General features: G+C 34.8%; 2 protein-coding genes across 2 annotated transcripts; one reads left to right on the forward strand and one right to left on the reverse strand.

The window, feature by feature from the left end:
• Window positions 1-363: 363 nt before the first annotated feature.
• Window positions 364-7,777, reverse strand: LOC113492481 (zinc transporter 7). The gene is made up of 3 exons (XM_026869948.1): window positions 7,290-7,777; window positions 6,958-7,175; window positions 364-2,087 (listed from the first exon to the last, which is right to left on the reverse strand). The coding sequence occupies exons 1-3, from the start codon at window positions 7,477-7,479 to the stop codon at window positions 1,443-1,445; spliced, it is 1,053 nt and encodes a 350-aa protein (XP_026725749.1). The 5' UTR covers window positions 7,480-7,777; the 3' UTR covers window positions 364-1,442.
• A 1,262-nt stretch (window positions 7,778-9,039) lies between these two features.
• LOC113492485 (nucleolysin TIAR) lies at window positions 9,040-17,535 on the forward strand. The gene is made up of 4 exons (XM_026869956.1): window positions 9,040-10,089; window positions 12,167-12,262; window positions 15,088-15,175; window positions 16,313-17,535. The coding sequence occupies exons 1-4, from the start codon at window positions 9,229-9,231 to the stop codon at window positions 16,432-16,434; spliced, it is 1,167 nt and encodes a 388-aa protein (XP_026725757.1). The 5' UTR covers window positions 9,040-9,228; the 3' UTR covers window positions 16,435-17,535.
• The last annotated feature ends 1,881 nt before the right edge of the window (window positions 17,536-19,416 follow it).

Raw genomic sequence — 19,416 nt, forward strand, 5'->3', positions numbered from 1 at the left:
GATTTAATCTGGTTGAGAGTATACATATCTTACTCAGGAAGAGAAGAAACGCAGATACATCCATGTAGATAATATAAAAGTACTATAGACGCAAACACACCGAATTGTTTGACTACTGGATATTAGAATTAAATATTGAAACTAGCCACTAAGTAAAGACGACTGACTGTATTTACAAGACTTAACCACACTTGCTAAACATTGATTTCGCCAGCTTACACTGATAACAGGCACAAGAAAGAATTTATCAGTTATAATTCTATTACACGTCTATACAAAATACTATAAAATATCCATCAAGATCCGGAGAAACCTTCAGGTACCCTATGGAATATAAAATGGTATTCGTGAAGTTGAAAATAGTTTTGCCAGTACCCTTGAAGACGGTATAATATAAAGGTTCTTTTCTCGATTTACAACGTGAAGCTATCGTACTACTAAATATATGAATTACTGTACTTACGAATGAATATATTATCAAAAGTTTGAATTATGTAAAGTATGTATAATACTCAGTTTTCGGGTTTAAAATGGCACGCTAGATTACAAGGTAAGTCATTCGAGGGTAAAAGTTTCAAAGACAAGATGCAAAGTAGATATTTTAGATAAGAAACTGAAGTATAGTATCATAGTATGTAACAGCGTGATTTTTTTTTATACTAACTATTTATATAAATAATGCACCAAAGTTTCTTTGACACATCCCTTAGCGCGTAAACTAGTACATTTAAATATTTGAAATTGGAATTTTAGTAAAAATTAAATGCATTTTTTTCTAACTACACTATTTTGGGTCATGGTTCGATATATGAATGATTAAATATGACCTATATTATATTAAAGAGCATGATCATTATGTACCTGTATATCCACGCAACATTTCTCACATTATGTTCGTTCCTCTTATTTTTTAAATTAAAAATAATTAGAACGAGTATATCACACATTATAAGAAACCACAAAAATAATTTAATTGTAAATTAACTATCAATTAGCTAAACTTGTTTAATTCGTAATCATTTAGTACGAGGCAACAGTCATTATTTTCATTTTCAGTAATTATTTGAAATTAGGGAAGTTACTAAATCGATTTATTAATTGGAATGTTAGAATACAAATAAAATGAAATACAAATAAAAATACTATAAAAAATATACTACACTGTTGTTTTTTATAACATACAATTTATGCTAATATACATTAAACCAATACTTTTCAAGCTGGTAATTTTGCAGGCATTACTTTTTTACCATAGAATTGTACCAGTAAAAATAAAATTGAAGAATTTCTTCATCACAATATATTAAATCATACAAAAATTGAACCTACCATCATTCCGACGAAATCATAATTGCACAGTACATTTATCTAACTTATTTTTCCTTATATACAAAACATGAATCCACTGTGTGGACATGTGGAGTGTACATCAAGCAATCGCATCAGAGCGGGTAGTAGTCGAGTTGTACCGTTAAATGTTTGACTCCCACTTCCCGGAAGATCCGCGACGTCTGCTCCGTGACGTAGCGAGGGTCCACCTCCTTCGCCACCTCGATCTTGAGCGCGCCCACGTGCACGTCACTGCACAGAGTCCAGAAGTGCGGCTCGTGCACCGCGTGCACGCCGGCCAGGCCCACCACCCGCGTGTATAGGTTAGGTAACGCGCGCTCGAGCGAGGTTGGCGTCCGTTGCATGAGCACTCCCGCGGAGTCGCGCACTAGAGGTATGACACTCGCGGCTATGAGGAGCGCGATGGCCATGGAGCAGATGGGGTCGGCCCGCATCCAGCCGAACATGCGCATGAGGATGGCGGAGATGATGACGCCGACGGAGCCGAGCGTGTCGGCCAGCACGTGCAGGAACACGCCGCGCATGATGGCGGAGCCGGCGCCCGTGGGGGCCTCGGGCTCCCCGTCGTGCGAGTGTCCGTGATGGTGGTTGTTGTGGGAGTGGCCGTGCCCGCCGCCGCCGTGCGAGTGTCCGTGCCCGCCGTGCCCGTGACCATGCCCGTGGTGGAACGCGTATATGCCTACCATGTTTACTAAGAATCCTAGTATAGACACCAACAGTAACCGCTCGTGTTTCACCTGAAAATTATCACAAATACAAATAAGTATGGTAAATCGATTCCTTGGGTAGGAAGTATGTTAGGAGCGTAGCTATTGCAAAAATTAAATAATTATTAGTGATCATTTTAGCGTAAGGCAATAATTTAATATTGTAGTTAGCTCGTAAGATTTCTCTACTCCACCCAATAAATACTTCATGATGTTAATTATAATTTTACGGTAAGGAGATTGTCGTCAAGGCTTTTCACCTTGCTATTTATTTACCCTAGGAATTTTAACAACAAAGCCTAAAACTCAAGACAGACTCCTACATTTGTTAAGATTTAAATGTATATTAAAATATTAAACAGATTTGAGTATTTGTTCATTTATACACCTTCATCGAAATCTAGCATGCCGATTTCACAAAAAAGTAACACCTACAAAGTAGTTTCAAGTTATATTTATCGACCATAACAGGTGCCGCATCCGGGACCTAATTACTTCTTCGAAACCATAAATATTAGAGCCTGTTAGCGATTAGGACTCCAATTTCAAATTATTCGTAACTGCCACGTCTTTAGTCTCTACCTCTAGATCTTGCCGACGATAAATATTTCATGAATAATCTATGTTTGTTTACGTATTTCAGTAATAAAGTCTTCCGATACAGCCTGAATAAATATAATCTTAAGATTGCAGTGATAAATAGGATTAAGACACACCTATTTAGGTATTTTTTGTATCAATCTCATATTCAAATGGGTACCATAATAAAAACGATGCAAAATAGTGTGTCGCAACACCAGTTGCCTCTCATAAAATACTTTAAGTTTTCCATAAACGACGGTAGTTAAAACACTGCTAAATCCACCATATTATTTTCAGTCACGCATACACGAAAGGTAAGATTTTACTTTAGAATAAAGTTGCAAGAATTTACAATTGATAATTTACCTAATTCATATCGATAACTAACGCTGATAAATATTACATCATGGGGAAATGGAACGTGTTTTTCTTTTAAATACTGTCATCTAATCAGGCGTCGTTAACTTGTGACGTCATAATACACGTGCCCAGTATAAAAGGATAGGGCTTATCTGTCTCACGTTAGGCTGCAAAAGGTGTACACGTGTTCCTTCGTGTAATTTATCGAGTAACATGCACTACCTAGTTATCTGTCTTAGTAAGAACTTGCTTATCAGGATCCTAGTCGAAAAAGGTTTTGCTGAGCTTACGATTTTTATGTTGAAATCGAGAGTGAGATGAGAGATCAAAAATTATTTTGAAAAATATATAGAAAAAGTTTAGTAAGTACATGTAGAGTTATTGACCATTCCCTTTATGTAAACAATACGTGAGATTTAGATGACAATGTAGGTAAATATTGTTGCAACATTCTCTTCCGGGACATTGTCAACATGAATGCGCTGTCGTTAAAAAAGACGTAACACATTTATTATTTTGTTGTAACAATTAAGTTATCGTATTTCATGCACCTTGACAGCCACACAGTTAAAATTTTCCCAGATTATGTTTTCCGAGTGTCGCTATTACAACTAAAAATAAAATTGATTTGAGGCAACGGTTGTTGTGGTCATAATATTTTGAGTTGGGTACTTTGTCACCCAACGTCGTTTGTTTTCTTCGTTTTGTCTTTGGTCAATTAGTTTAGAACCCTCAGTGAAGAGAGTCCGATTCGCACTTTGCCCGTTTTTTCAATAAATTGATAGCCACGATGTTATTGAAAACTATCCTAAAATTAAATAATACTCATAACTAAGCAGATTTTCGTTGATTTGACTGAATTTTCAAATTTTCTGTAATATTAGGTAATACATAGAAGTCTCGTTAAGTGTTTTTCAAAGCAATAAATTGGGTACATGTAAACTTCAAAATATTACGCGAGATAGCGAACAAAAAAATGAATGAATACTATCGGAGCACGAGAAATTGATTAAACCCGCATCAAATTTACGCTACGATGATTAAAAACACATTGACCCCAATCTTTAATATTAGTTTCATTTTAACAGCTGTTTCATGATTGCCAGTTTTAAGTACAAGATAATTTCCAATCAACCAATAATACTATCGTAATGAACGATTCTGTGATAGAAAAATATATCCAATTAAATCGAATCCAAAAATGAAAATAAATGGATATGAATTTGGCTACATTTAAAACACTGTTTATTAAAGAAGAAACCACAGCTGTCAAATATAATGAAGTAAATAAATTTAATTTATAAGCGAAATGAGAATTGAATATGCACAAGGCCATATCCAGCCTTTTGTATCTTTACACTACTTTGTGATTGAGCAAAACATGAAGACTGAAGTCTGAAAATGTGTTAAGATATATACTTAGTCATATAGTATCTACTCTCCCCTCTGAATGTTTCTAAATAAAGAACAGCCTTCACAAAATAAGCGTTGGTAAAATCGGTGCGCTTACAGAAATTACGCACTCATACTCTGGCTATAAAGAATCGTGAGTGAGAAATGTGGGCGATTTAGGACTGCTGTTCTTCCAAAAATGTATTCCTGTTATAGCAAAATAATAGAGAATAAAAACCGGTCAATTGCGAGCAGGAATCCGACCCTGAAGGTTTCGTACAAAAAGGCTACTGTTGGACGAAACAGTGAACACATAATGACATATTTATAATTGTTCCTTAAACCTTAATCGCTATTTTTATTACTTGTTGTTGTAATTGAGCCAAATTTAGATGATTTAATTTAGACGCTTCACTAACGGTTCGTGCGATATAGCCTGGTGACGGACGGATGGACAGAGAGCGGAGCCTTAGTAATGGGCTTCCGTTTTACCCTTTGAGAACCTAACGTCAAAACCGAGAGTTTTTAGTCTTGAAAAATTCGTAGTAGCATTAAAACATGGAAAACTTGTACATCAACTGTTAGGCGGTACGTAGTTCGCCGGGATAGATAGTTGAATATAAATATTTTTAAGAATGAATCCAAAGTTTTTTTTTTCGGAAGCTTAAATCTAACTCAAGTGTCATTGGTGGGTTTATAAATAGTAGAAATAAAGAAAGAAAATGCCAAAATCCACATAAATTACAGCTCTTGAAGTTGTCACGGTCATTCCAAAGAATATACAAAACGAACTAAATAAAAAAAGAGAGATATCTGAGAAACGAAAATCTTACAAAAGACCTTAACTACTCAACATAAAGCACATATTCCTTTATTTCATGAATTGAGTCATATACTCGACACAATAGATTCAATGGGCCCACTTGTACAGCCGCAACCCCAAGGTATTTACGGTAACAATACAAAGTAAGAAATACTTATAAATTACGTGCCAGCTAAATGTACCAAAACGTTTGGCAATGCAATTTCGACACTAAGTTAAAGAGCCTGGTGTCGAAAATAGATTGTACAATGTTGTTGAGTGAAAGTTATTGCAGCTTAAGTAAATAATGCATCTGTGATTGTTTTTTTTTTTAATCTATTGTAGACGAGGCTTCAGTACACTGAAGGTGACTATGCCAGCCCCATGGGTGCTTTCATTTTAACTACTTCATTTACACATAGTTCCCCATTCTTTCAAACCTCTCTCTTAGGCAAATTTTCGTAAGGCCATTCAAAACCTTAGATTCTTCAGTTGATGGTTGCTTCAAAAGTACATCCTCCTTCCACCACTCCCAGCACAACTTTCGAACCCAAGGAACCACTTCACATCCATACGGCCTAGATTGATTTTGTATTGATTTAAGGTATGATTGTGTTTTCGTAGGTAAGTAGAAACGATTGGTCTGTATCTAGGCAGTGTCAGTGCAAGTTTGAAGATATAGAGGGACAAAAAAAATGGCTCGGCAAATTTTGCAGCAGTTAGTAACAACAAGAAACCCTTGGACTATCATGGCGAAACATTCTTTGCTCCATTTCCGTAGCAAAGAGATGTAAATATCGGTTTCCGTATTGTCATGAAGCTTAGTCATTACCTACAAGAGTTTTTGATACTTGTAACTGTGTAAATTATAAAATAACTCTTTCGCTTTCAAAGGTCATTACTTCACAGCATAAGTAATTGTTTTTGAAAGAATATTTTCATAGATTTACTGTTTTGCTTCAAGTCAATGGGACCATAAAGCCGATTTGTTCCACTGATAGTTTAAATAGACATTTGACTGTTACATTCATATAGGACCTTATGGGAATAGCAATAAGATTGCATATTGTAGTCAATGTTTATGATCTTATCAACTTTACAAGGAAATATGTGAAAGTATTGAAATATAATTTGGACCAAGTAATTCTTTTCAATTTGTGTAGTTGTTAAGTGCAGTCAAATCTAATTAAAATAATAGAAGATGTTGTTTGCATGGCAAAAATTAAAGCCATGAACACAATGCAATCTTTACCAAATGAAGTCCTTAAATTATAAATTTTCTGTTATAATTGCACCTACTTTCATAAGATTTGTACACTGTAAAACTTCACTATATTTGCAAATTACTTTTTTGTCATATCACTGTTTACCCTAATATGTGTGCAGTTTTTGGAACAGAACAATGTAATATTAATTTTTCAATTGAGACTGAAAAGCCAAAAATATGTTATGTCATGTTGGAACTTGGTGATTAGCGGCTGTAGGGTCCAGTCACTACATTTATTGCATGTCTTTTGAGATATTCATTGTAGATATAGTTATTACACAGATTGGTTATTATTTATTGGGTGGTATGTAAGTATTAACTTTTCCCGTCTGTATATTAAGTTGATCCATATTCACATATTTCTACCTCACTTCAAGACCTCTCTCTATGTTACGTTGGCCCTAAATGACTGATAGCAGAAATGAAAATAATTCCATCAAATAAACATTAGCATTAAGTTTAGAAGCATAGAGTTAAGGCATCAAAGAAGTATTTACCTCTGGAGGCTCAATAGCCCTTTCTACAGCCTCGCTCATGATGAAAAATGCAATAAATAATAAGAACAGTCCATTAACAAATCCGGCCAGGACTTCAGCTCTCGCGTATCCGTATGAGTATCGTTCGTTTGCGCGCCATTTGGACACTAGCGACGCAGCCAGCCCCGCCACTAACCCCGTACAGTCAAAGAACATGTGGAATGCATCCGAAATTAGACCTATAAACAAAAAAAAACAGATATTTAGCGACGTATGTTTTGCAATATGTTAGAAACAACGTTATCAGAAAGAAACAATAGAAATCGTAAATATATTGTTTTCAGTTAACTTACCTAAACTATTTGTCCATATACCATAAAATAACTCGACAAAAGCAAAGGATAAGTTTAGTATAAGGAACATAAATAAATTCCTCGAATTCTTATCAGAATAAATTAGTCTCATCCAGTTTTGTAGCTTTTCACGTATTCCACCAAGGGTTCCACGCGGAACCCTAGTGTCCTTTTGCGTAAGGGGCAACATTTTTATTCCTGTGTTTTCTAAGGGTTCTTTTCACGTCATTTCACTCAAAAATCACAAAAACTGAACGTAAGTAACATAGCTGCATACGTGTACTTGACAAGCGGTTCTAACCTCGCTCGGTTAACTTTTAATGTTATATTTTTAAAGAACTATTATATTAAATTGTGTTTAGTGGCTAGTAATGCAATCGATGTAATTTACATAAACTTTAATTATGATTTTTAAATTAAACTAAACTTTACATCGTGCGACAACTCAACTTGAACTTGTCGATGAACTGTCAAAAAAAAATATTGTTACCAGCTATAAAAGTTTCTTGCCAACGTTAATATTACTAGGACCGTTGTGAAATATTGATCGGAGGTAAATCAATATCCATCAGCCCCAGCGCTTGTTGTTCAATCATCAATGACATTTTATCCGACGAACTTTAGTAACTTTTGGCGTACCAGCTATATAGAAAATTGCAACTTATTAGTCTTGGACGTCTTCCCACTTTCATAATTCTTCTATCTTTACTGTTGCTCAGATCCTCTAATCTCAAACGGCTGAGATACTAGTTTGAGCAGTTTGGAATTCAAACTTTAAGATCGATTGTCATACTGATAGGTCTTGTAAAACATCGCACTTCGCTTGACCCAAAGACTGGCATTGTCTTAGCTTTTTCATCCAAGAACGCAGCATCTGCCTGTGCCATCATTAGCATTTTGGGCCTACTGCCAGCCGATAGTAATGTAGGCGATTTATCATCAATGGATCAGTTTGTAAATATTTCAGAATTTTATTTACAATTTGTAGCTGTAAAGATCCAAAAGAAATATTATAATTGTACATACTTTGAAAAAATTCTCTAAATAAAGGATTTTGACAAGGTGCAGTAAATAGAAAAAGTTGATGGCAATTTAAAGTTGATCTATTTAAATAAAACATTCAACATTTTAAACTATGACTAGTGACATGATTAAAAGTTTAAAATAAACATTAAAACATGACTCAAACACCTGTTAAAACTTCTTAAACTGTATTTTAATTATTTTTTCTGCCAAGATATCGTAAAACAAAAATGTCAAATTTTGTACTTTCAACAATTATATATCAAAACAAAATTGTTTACATTGTAGAATTAAAAACTTTTCGATTATTTTGATTGTCTATGATAAAATTCTTTCTCGGTAAACCAACACTATACTTACTACGATTGGCTGAAAGCAGCGAAGTAGGTTGACAACCAATAGAAAAATAGTCTGTAATGTAATTGAGAGCATACTTTTGGATGAGTCATAGACTTTAAATTGACACTCGTTTCCGGAAAAGTTTTGCATAAAATCTATGAACAATAGTTTATATTGTTTATGACTTTGAAATGCACATTCCCTTTTTAAGTTTATATTGTTTGTAAAATAGAAAATAATCTTGCTAGTCCTGTATGATATAGTATTTATTACATCGGAATTAATTATGTTTAGATATAAGTTCAAAATCCACGACAAAAGTTTTTTCCCGCCTACTTTTCAAATCAATTCCACCGGAAATTCGTCTATAGATGCGTTTGTTTCCGAAAAGTGAACGTTTCACGAGTCAACAGCAACGTCTTTCGAGAAGTTCTAGGCGCTGTTTGCGACATTTTTCCTTCTTTTATCCGTCATCCAATGTTTTATGTGATGAAATAACACGTTGATTAACGCTTATTTTCAATATTAGTGTTCATAGTCGTAATTAAGTAATCGCTAGATTACGATATAAGCTAATATGGGCGACGAAAGCCATCCTAAAACTCTCTACGTCGGTAATTTGGACGCGAGTGTTACAGAAGTATTCATATGTACGTTGTTCGGACAAATAGGCGAAGTAAAAGGTTGTAAGATAATCCGCGAGCCTGGTAATGATCCCTATGCCTTTCTTGAGTTTACAAGTCACACGGCGGCAGCTACAGCTCTGGCCGCCATGAACAAGCGAGTGGTCCTCGACAAGGAAATGAAGGTTAACTGGGCTACGAGTCCTGGCAATCAGCCGAAGACTGATACCAGCAACCATCATCACATATTTGTGGGTGATTTATCACCAGAAATTGAAACGCACATATTGCGAGAGGCATTTGCGCCATTCGGTGAAATTTCGAATTGTCGGATAGTCCGCGACCCACAAACGCTCAAATCTAAAGGGTACGCTTTCGTGTCCTTCGTAAAGAAGGCTGATGCGGAGGCTGCTATACAGGCAATGAACGGGCAATGGTTGGGCTCGCGCTCCATACGTACGAACTGGTCGACACGCAAGCCGCCGTCAAAGCCCAATGAAGGTGCACCGAGCAGCAAGCGAGCGAAACAGCCGACATTCGACGAGGTGTACAATCAGAGCTCACCAACGAACACGACGGTATACTGTGGGGGATTCACTAGCAATGTTATTACTGAAGAGTTGATGCAGACCACATTCTCACAGTTTGGCCAGATACAGGATATCCGAGTGTTCAGGGATAAAGGTTATGCCTTCATTAGGTTTACAACTAAGGAAGCAGCAGCACATGCTATTGAAGCGACACACAACACAGAAATTAGTGGGCACATAGTCAAATGTTTCTGGGGAAAAGAGAACGGAGGCGGTGACAGTCAGGTTTGTATTCCACCCATCAGGTAAATAATGCCCTCTTTCAGGTTGCTACTGGGTCATTTACTTGTCTATAATATTAAGAGACTTAAATCGGAGAAGGCATAGAGAATTTTAGATATTGTTACTGGCTGGTTCAAGCAGTATTATCATTAAAACTTATGAATGTAATAGAAGTGTGTTTTCGAACATTCTGTAATAATGTTTTTGGCACTTCTTGGTAAGTAAATGGATAAATAATGGTAATAGTAGTTTAAGCAAAACAAATTTTAGTTAATATTTGTTTCAAGGTTACCAAAACAACAAATGTGTATCATAGCAGAAACTTATTGGACTCTGACTTTTTTAAGCATCCAAAATATTGAAAATAATTTTAAAAGTAGAAATCATTCCGTCATCTAGTTTCTTTAATGTTACTATAAATCTTATATCACTATCGTTAAGAGCCAGAGATAGTAATATTTGGTAATTACATATAAAGAATAATTGGTATGTATTATTTGTTCAATATTTGTCCAAGTATGAATTGTCTTGGTAAGATAGAATCAACTTACATTATTATTTATGTCATTGCCACTGTATTATTGATTTAATAACCAATCCCTAAAATAGAAAGTAATTTACATTATCAACATAAAAATGGATTACATAAATCATGTACTTATAAAATAATTTAATTCCAATGAATGTCATATTAAAACCCAAGTTTTTTAATAGAAATTACATTTATGAAAATTAGAATGCAACCTCTTTTGAATGTTGTGTGTCATTTAGCATAAATATAAATTATGGTGCCATCTTTTCCTCTGGTGTATGTAAATCAGATCTAGGACCAGTTTTATAGTGTACAATAATAATAACCTGTTGATTGCATAGATTTTAAGAATATTTTATAGGTTATATCATGACAATCAAAAACAAGTAGCTCTATACTGATAATTATTTCTAATACAAACGATTATTGTTGTACCCTGAAAGCATAAAGCCTATTATTTCAAATTAAAACTGCAAAGTCACCCTTGGTTAATTCTTGAATAACAATGGAAAAGCTACTTAAAATCTATGCACTTATAGTTGCTTTCCTTAAACAGACTTTCTCATACACAAAGCAATTAATTGGCATTAAATGAAACAACAGCTGTGGTTGAGACATGACACTTGTTGTTTCAAATGCAACAAAGGTTTTGGTTTTGTGCAATACTCATGTGTATAAAATATCCAGCTTGAATAATGAATACTCGATTCATTTATATTTTCCTGAAGACTAATAAATACTAGCAACTTTAAAAGCTAGGCTAAGCTACATCAGATGTTATTGTGGCACTGGCCATTTGCTTCTTAGAAATCTGATTCATCTTGCGTTTAACTTGTCAATATTCATACCACAAGTTAGATGGTATCCTGAAAGAACTATTGTAGGTTACTTAAGGAAGTTTCATAGGATCATGATAAAAATCTAGCTCAGGGTAGTTAGATTTTTGTCTACAAATAATTATTGCTTTATTTTTAAAACTAAACTTCTAAGAAATAATTAATTTTGTGCAAAAAATAATGTTTATTCTGTTTTCTGTAGATACACCATTTACGGAAACGGGAATTCTTATTTGTATTTATACCGACCTGGTCCAGACTTTCCAAATGTGCTAAATGACAATAACACTATTAAATGCTTAAAATCAAGATATCTACTCAATATCTCTACTCAGTATGTTTATTATACTCATGAAAAACTATGATAAAGATATATCTAGGTCACATTTGTTTAATGAGCTCATTACAATAAGGGACCTATTTTACTTATACCATTACATTTTTACATTACTTTTACCACACATTATAACCTGTTCTAAATTAGCTAAAATGTAACATAATTTTTTTACAATTCGTAATGTTAATGTTCATTAGTCTCTCATCTCGTTCAAAGGTTACTGAATTCTTGTAAGACCGATTACTTTAAATTAGGACCATTCATGTAGTTAATTTTTGAGTCATCAGAAGTCACCTCACGCAATATAGGATGTTTTGTACTGTGATTATTGAAATGGTTAAATGTTTGTTTAATATAAATAATTGTTAATTACAGAGTACGAACAACGCGACGGCAGCGCCGCCAGCGATGGGTGCGCAAACGCAGTACCCTTACCCGTACCAACAAGGAATGGGATATTGGTATGCTCAGGTAAATGAAAATATATCTTTTTATCCTTTTTCTATAGTAACTTAATATTAATAACTTAAATTATTATTATTCATCATTAACACTAATGCAGACATGGTTGATCAGTATGGCGTTTGTTATGTTTACATTCAAAAAGTTACTTGTGACACGTCTTTCACTAAGATAGTGCCAAGTTCCACTAGCGACATGGAAACACGTCGGCGCGCGAGCAGGCGCCGTCTCATGAAAGATAAAATGTAACTTGACCTACTTGTGGTAAATCTATGCCTACAACTAACCTCTTAATCATTCTCTTGTTGTTAAGATGTGACAATAAATGTATTTTTTTCTTGTTCCGCATCCAGAATCAGGTAGGATATCAATTTTAACTATCATTGGTGTGTTGTATTTAGGGCATTAGTTGTCAGCATGCGTTTTCAAGTAATGTTTGTGTAGCACTCATCGTGACGTAATTATCTGTAATGTGTAGTAGTAGCCTTGTAAATATTTTATAGTTGAACATAATAATGGTTGCTTCAATGTCTTTCCAATTTTTCATAACAATTTTAATCTTTCGCTTGTTTGTAAATCAAATGATAAAGTAATTTATTGCGGTTTTTTCACCAATCAAATATCTTACGATTTTCTAAAATTGTTTCTGACTAATTGAGTTCTGTATGCACAACGATTTTTGCAGTGTAGTGATTTTTAAGACCAGGAAGTAGAAATTGTCCTTCATAAATCCGTCAATTCGACATTAAGCCGATTAATAAGAAAGATAAGTTTGTTTATCATTAGTACAACTTATTTGATGCATAATACTTAAGACTCAAATCGTGTCGGGTCGATAAATTGTTTTCTTTTTGCAACCACGTGCCAACAGTTAGATAGTTGGCAAAGTAAAGTATTAACTAAGTTCATGTAACCTAATTTTAATCGAAAAATATAACAAGGATGCTTAATATACAACTTGAATAACAAAAGCGATCTTCAAATGACTCTTCTTGTCAATAAAAAACTTACAACGAGTTAAATAAGACTCATAAACTGTTTAAAAGATCGTTTAAAAGGAATAATTGTCTTTATTGTCATTCAGTTGCGATATAAGACTTCAGATTTAGTCATTATTATTTAGATATACAATCTGAAACACGCGATAACGGCCGCACGATTGGCGCACTGCAGTGGTCGCGGGTTCCATTACTGCACGCCACACAAAATTAAATATCAACAGACAGACATTCTGTGTCTGGGATTGTGCGTGACCGGTGTTTGTAAACGAGTCCACACATACAAAAAATCTGTCTGTTTTCATTTCACTTAAAAAAAAAAAAGTTATTCGTACTTATAAAATATCTTATCACTTTTCCTCAAGCAAGATATAGTTTGTTTTCGTAGGAAATCTCTTTATATCAAAAAAGTCTACGATTCGTTAACCGAAATGGGTTTCATAGTTAACATGCATAAATATTCTCATTATGTTGTCTAGACGAAAACTTTCCGTTTAACTGTAAATCAACAATTAACAGTGTTTCCGTTGCTATATGGGAATATCAATTTATGTTAATGTAAAGGCGAGCTTAGGAATTTTATATCACATCGTTAAAAGTGGTTTAAATGTAGAAGTTGTAAAAAGTGAATTGTTTTTATTTATCGTATCAATATTTTAACATTGAACGTTCATCATCTTTCAGTTTATATTTTTTGTAAAGATTTGTTATAACGTCAATAAACTACAAGATTAGTAAAACTGATGTTATTTTATAATAAAAATGGTATAACTTATAACAAGTTGTTACAAACATTTGGTCCATTTAGCCCGCAACAGGTGGTTACTACAAAAGCAAGTTGAAACAATCGTTTGGAGATCTGAAATACAGTAACAGTTAACATCACGAAGCAAACACGTGAAATATGCAAATGCGTTCATTGAAAGTTTTACGCTCAGCCGTGAAGGTGGCTATTGAATTTAAAATGCGACGTTTTGTGAGAGTTACATTTATGCTGTAGACGGCCTGCATGGTATTGAAAATTTGTTGTTGTAGATTAAGCGGAAAATTCAAATTAAATTGTTTCTCACAAATAAAAAAAGATATAAAATGTTTTCGCATAGTTTTTAGTTCGATTTATGCATCAATTTTTTTAAGGTTTCTATTTGTAACCAAGTCTTACAGCTGACAGTTTCTTTAACTGATTTTCGTAATTTATGTGTGAATGTTTAGGAGCATTTAGCTAGTTTTCGAATATAAGAAACAAACCAAGTCGAATTTTAATATGCATTTAAAGCAAATGTTTTTGGTATAAAGCTTGTAGTATAATTCCTAAAAAAACGGAGTCAGTTTTCAATTTGACAAATATGAAATATAAATAATATTTCTTCATCGACAAATATTGGTGGATGTTGGAAACTTAACTTTATCCCTGTTCTGACGGAAGTAGGCGGTAAAAGCCGACTTTTACCGAATATTTGACATAACGTGTTATTATGTACCGAATCAATGTTATCACGGTTTTACATAGCCTTACCAAAACGAACAAAATAACTCTTCCCAGATTGCGTCACTCCTAGTTAACTAAAATATAGAAATCTTGTTCTTTACTTTCCAGTTCCCATGCATAGGTATTTATAAATATGAATAACAGTATTTTTAAGATATACATAATATTAAGTTATTCATAAAACTACACACTATTGGAAGTATTTTGAAACCTATTTCTAATTAAGCTCAGTGCACAAATAAACATTTACACTCAAACCACTTTTTGTTTGCATTATTTATTTTTAAATGCTTTTGCTTCATGTCATTGTTATAGCCGATTACTAATGTATGTTTGTATCATTCCAGGGCTACCCTACGTTACAAGGATATATGGCGCCCGGCTATTATCAGCAGTACGCCACAGCATATAGCAACCCGCAGGCTGCGGCGGCAGGTATATCTCTTTAATATATGTTTTTTTAACACCCAAGTTTTTATTATGTTCATACATAACATAAAGTTTGAATAAAAACGAAAATATTGGAATGTAAAGATAACTAGAACTACATAATTTAGATTAGTAGAATTAATCGTGACAGGTTTTTCCTTTAACCATTACCTAAAGTCAGTTAATTTCCTACTATAACATGTTATTAATAATTCAGTAACCGTAATATAAATTCTGATTGTGGACATTTCGAATTACTCATTTCGATAATAAAAAGCGTTTTTATAAAAAAGAGATACAGTTTTATGCATTACTTTTTTGGGACCTGAAATGTATTAAAAAAAAAGTATTTACATTTAATTTAGTTTTTTAGCGACTGGTAAAGTGAACTGCCGTTAAAAGTAAGCGATGTTGTCAAACAGCACATCCTTATCAGCTGTGCTATCAGTACCTTAATTCTATTGTTATCTACTGGCGCGTTAACTGGAGAATATTACCAACCGTTTTATGGCTAGTGATCGCGGTTTCCAATACAAACATACATTTCTCTCATTTTACCATTACATAATTTAAGAATTCATAATATTCTTAAACATACGGATTTTTATGGTTTTGTTTTTTACTTTTTCATATTTCAATGCTGCTTTGTGTACTCCCAAAGTAATTTCCTTCTTTGAGCTACATAAGTTATTAGCTCTAATTTATTTATATTTCAAAACATGTGTTTAGTTGCTTTCACCAGCTGTATAAAAATCTGGTTTTATGAACAGTAATAAAAAATTGATCTTATAACCATTGTGATGTTAAAACAAGTCTTTTTGGCACAAATACTGCTTTGAACTATTTACTTAGTTATCAGGCTGGGTAAGAATATCTACATTAATAACTGGTAGTTTGCCAAATTAATAATAACTATTGGACTCTCTTACCATATTAGCAACCAACGCTATTTTGTTATTTCAAGAGAATTCGAGACTCACTGGATTGGTAACCGTACGAAATTGTTTTCTGATCCAAAAGGGTAGTGAGATATTGGTTTCACTACAAATTAAATATACTATGCAGTATTTGTTGAGATGTAAGCTTTTCTCTCAATTTTGTTGGTGTGTGTTTCGTGTGTACTGAGCGCGCGTTGTGTTGCAGCCGGCTACCGCATGAGCATGCCGGGCGGCGGCGGCGCGGGCGCGGGCGGCGGCTGGGGCGGCGGGCCGCAGCCGCTGATGTACGCGTCGCCGATGCCGTCGGCGCAGTACCCCTCGCAGTAGCCCGCCGCCTCCACCTCGTGCAATGTCGCTCCTCATTCTGTGCCTCATGTGATCCCGAGGGGATCCTACCTAATACAATACAAACTCTGCGTCAATTTTGTAAAACTGTCTTTGGACAGATAAGTTTTGGTTTAGATTTTATTTTTGTACGAGTCCGAGCGGTCTTCCGTGTAGAGACTTCTGATAAGTCGGTTGCGTGTACGCAACAACATTTGTAAAGAATTGTTCATGTTACTGTATGATATGACGGCGATGTGGTTCACGTCGTAATTGTATATTTCAGAGCATTGCACACTGTCGAACGTGGGACCTAACATCGTCAGTGAGTGCGGGTGGTGTGCCGAAATATTTAAAGCAATCGAGTTATCGTACATATCTCGAGTTGTTGACATTGGCAGAGCAGTCAAACAGTGTACAAAATGTTGGAAAATAGCAATACCGTTCAGCTCATGTTCCAGGTGGCTAGAGACGACCAGCAGTTGTCCGTGCCCACTTCGTTATTACCGAGTGTCGACCTGCGCCATCTAGTTACATAGACACAACTACATGACGCTGGTCGCTACACTACAGTTTCGGATTCACGGCCCAACGGTGTTAGTCGACCTACATAGATAGGACATAACGAATAAATTATAAATTTTTAATGAAAGTTATAAATACATATATAGGGGGAGTAGTGTCGCGAGTGGCCTCGTGTACATACGTTGATATTTATTGGCGCCCTGCGCTGGCAGACTGAACTATGTTCCCCGAGACTCCTCACACGACGCGCCAGACAGTTTTAAACCTATTTATATTAAGTTGGGCACATGTTGTTTTGTTTGACCTGAATTGTTATGATTTATTGTATGGAAACACTGGTGAGTCAATAAAGCTGTGGGTCTGGGACAACGGGTGTTTGATTTGCCGTCTAGAATATAATATAGCAACTGTATTCTGTTTGTTTCTGGGTCCAAATTTTATATATGAGTCGACTGCTAAGTCCTTCTGTGATTGAAAATACAGCAAACGTTCAGATGACGTGAATGCATAAAAATTATTGTAAATTCATAATTAAAAAGGTAAAATTTTGTAAAAGGATAAATAAATAGTTTAAGTTTACAATTACTTTTGATTATTGTTGTATTATTAGCGGCGTCGATCTCTGTTGCTGTGTACCCTTTATGTGAACTATAACAACTTGTACATATATTGGTGTTAATCATCACAAAGTGATTTTTTCACATTTATACTAAATTTAGGTAGATAGACAATTATAAATTGCTTTGTAATTACCGCTCAATATAAGTATACTTAGAAGTTATAACAAACTAAGAATGCTGAACATATACAAATTGAATTAAAGGGAAATATTTAAGTAACACAAAAAGTAATTTCAATATACACATAAAATTCCATTTAAGCTAAATGGCGTCCTAATACACCATAAAAACAGAAAACAGAACCTTACATACCCAATCAAAACATGAGAATGAAATAACTCAGTGCCACCTGTTGGCTGTAAACAAACTATTAAAAAAATTATGATGAAACATGCTAGTCTAGCCCCTGACTAGTACTAATAGTGAAATTCACACACAAGGCAGTAAAACTTCAATACAAGTGAGACCTATTCGGTAAAGTATCTATATTACTAAATCTGAACAAGATGAGATGAATTGAAGATAATCAAACTGCCACTTATAAATGATTAAAAAATAAACATTCAGCAAAACTTTTATTTTGTACTTGGCCATTCTACTAGAGGGCGCTAGTAGTATGAAGGTTCCAAGATAATCTCTTATTTCCTAAGGAGTCTAATCTTATTTCTTATGAAATACATGACGGTTATCTACCACATAAGTCCTGGGTTGGAACAGGATAAAAAAAGCCAATCACAGTAGATAGCAATTCCGTGGTCTCTGTTACCAGGGAAATTGAAGCATTTCGGTAGCAGTAGTTACAACTCTGCCTCTATATTTTCAGAACGCGGAGTAAGTCCAGAAGTCCTGGGTAGGCAGAACTGAGACCGGTACGGGAGGACTGACCTCGAAACCGCTAGATAAAGTAAATCACCACGGTTTCGGTCGTCATAGTACTCGTTCCGTGCCCGCTTTTGAAATCATGACGCCTCGCATCATTGTATTGCATTTCTTACGGCTTTAGGGCTAGTGAGATGTTATATGAAGATAAGCAAGAATAACAAGTGATTCTATGAGTTGCACGCTACACTAAAGTTCGTGGGTTGCGCTTCCACAAATGACTCAAGCCATATGCGTAGATAGGGTTTGTATACCTACGTAAAAGCTCCCACAGAGGAAAGGAAATTCCCGATGTTGTTTATAGATGAAAATTGAGATAAGAGACACTTCGATGTGATGTGACATGTATTTTATTTTAAAGTCACTTACATTCACATATTGTATTTACATGATAAACGTCTTTGGCGTCTGGTTAACGCGATCATGGTTTAAGCGATTAAAATAGCTGTTTTTCAACTGCACGCCATTAATCTGAAAAACAAGCGTAGGAGGCATCCTTCTAGACGTGGTAACCTCGGCAAGGTCGTCGAGAGTCGGCCGACTGTTACATTAAAACATACAAACAACTGTGGGATATAAGAACAAGGATGAATGTAATGATGTCACGGGGCAACAGTAACTATCTATGAAAAGAAGGAAGACCTTTCCCCTTCAGTGGGATAGACATAAAATACAATATCGAGTACCTGTAACCAAGAAGCCCTAAAGAAATTAAGATCACTATAATGTAGAAGAACATATTATCGGTATGGGTGAGTGTTGCGGGTTCGATTCCCGTATTGAATTTTGATATCACAAAATAAATAATGGTTTCCATGTCTTTTGATTATGAAACTGTCCCTATGGATAGTGGCAAGTTGGAAAAAACAACTAGGTACCTACCAGCGAAGTGAAAAAACATGAACTGAGGGATACCTACCTATACATATAATAGGTATATATTTTACATGAAACATTAGTT

Source organism: Trichoplusia ni, chromosome 4 (genome assembly GCF_003590095.1).
Source record: "Trichoplusia ni isolate ovarian cell line Hi5 chromosome 4, tn1, whole genome shotgun sequence".
Classification (NCBI taxonomy): domain Eukaryota; kingdom Metazoa; phylum Arthropoda; class Insecta; order Lepidoptera; family Noctuidae; genus Trichoplusia; species Trichoplusia ni.

What these genes read in the sequence shown, in the direction of transcription:
- LOC113492481 (XM_026869948.1), bottom strand. Translation starts at nt 7,479, where the DNA reads ATGTTGCCCCTTACGCAAAAGGACACTAGGGTTCCGCGTGGAACCCTT. An exon ending in TATATGGACAAATAGTTTAG is followed by an intron (nt 7,176 to 7,289) that starts GTAAGTTAACTG and finishes TTTTGTTTATAG; the next exon opens with GTCTAATTTCGGATGCATTC. An exon ending in GGGCTATTGAGCCTCCAGAG is followed by an intron (nt 2,088 to 6,957) that starts GTAAATACTTCT and finishes GATAATTTTCAG; the next exon opens with GTGAAACACGAGCGGTTACT.
- LOC113492485 (XM_026869956.1), top strand. Translation starts at nt 9,229, where the DNA reads ATGGGCGACGAAAGCCATCCTAAAACTCTCTACGTCGGTAATTTGGAC. An exon ending in TGGGATATTGGTATGCTCAG is followed by an intron (nt 12,263 to 15,087) that starts GTAAATGAAAAT and finishes GTATCATTCCAG; the next exon opens with GGCTACCCTACGTTACAAGG. An exon ending in CCCGCAGGCTGCGGCGGCAG is followed by an intron (nt 15,176 to 16,312) that starts GTATATCTCTTT and finishes GTTGTGTTGCAG; the next exon opens with CCGGCTACCGCATGAGCATG.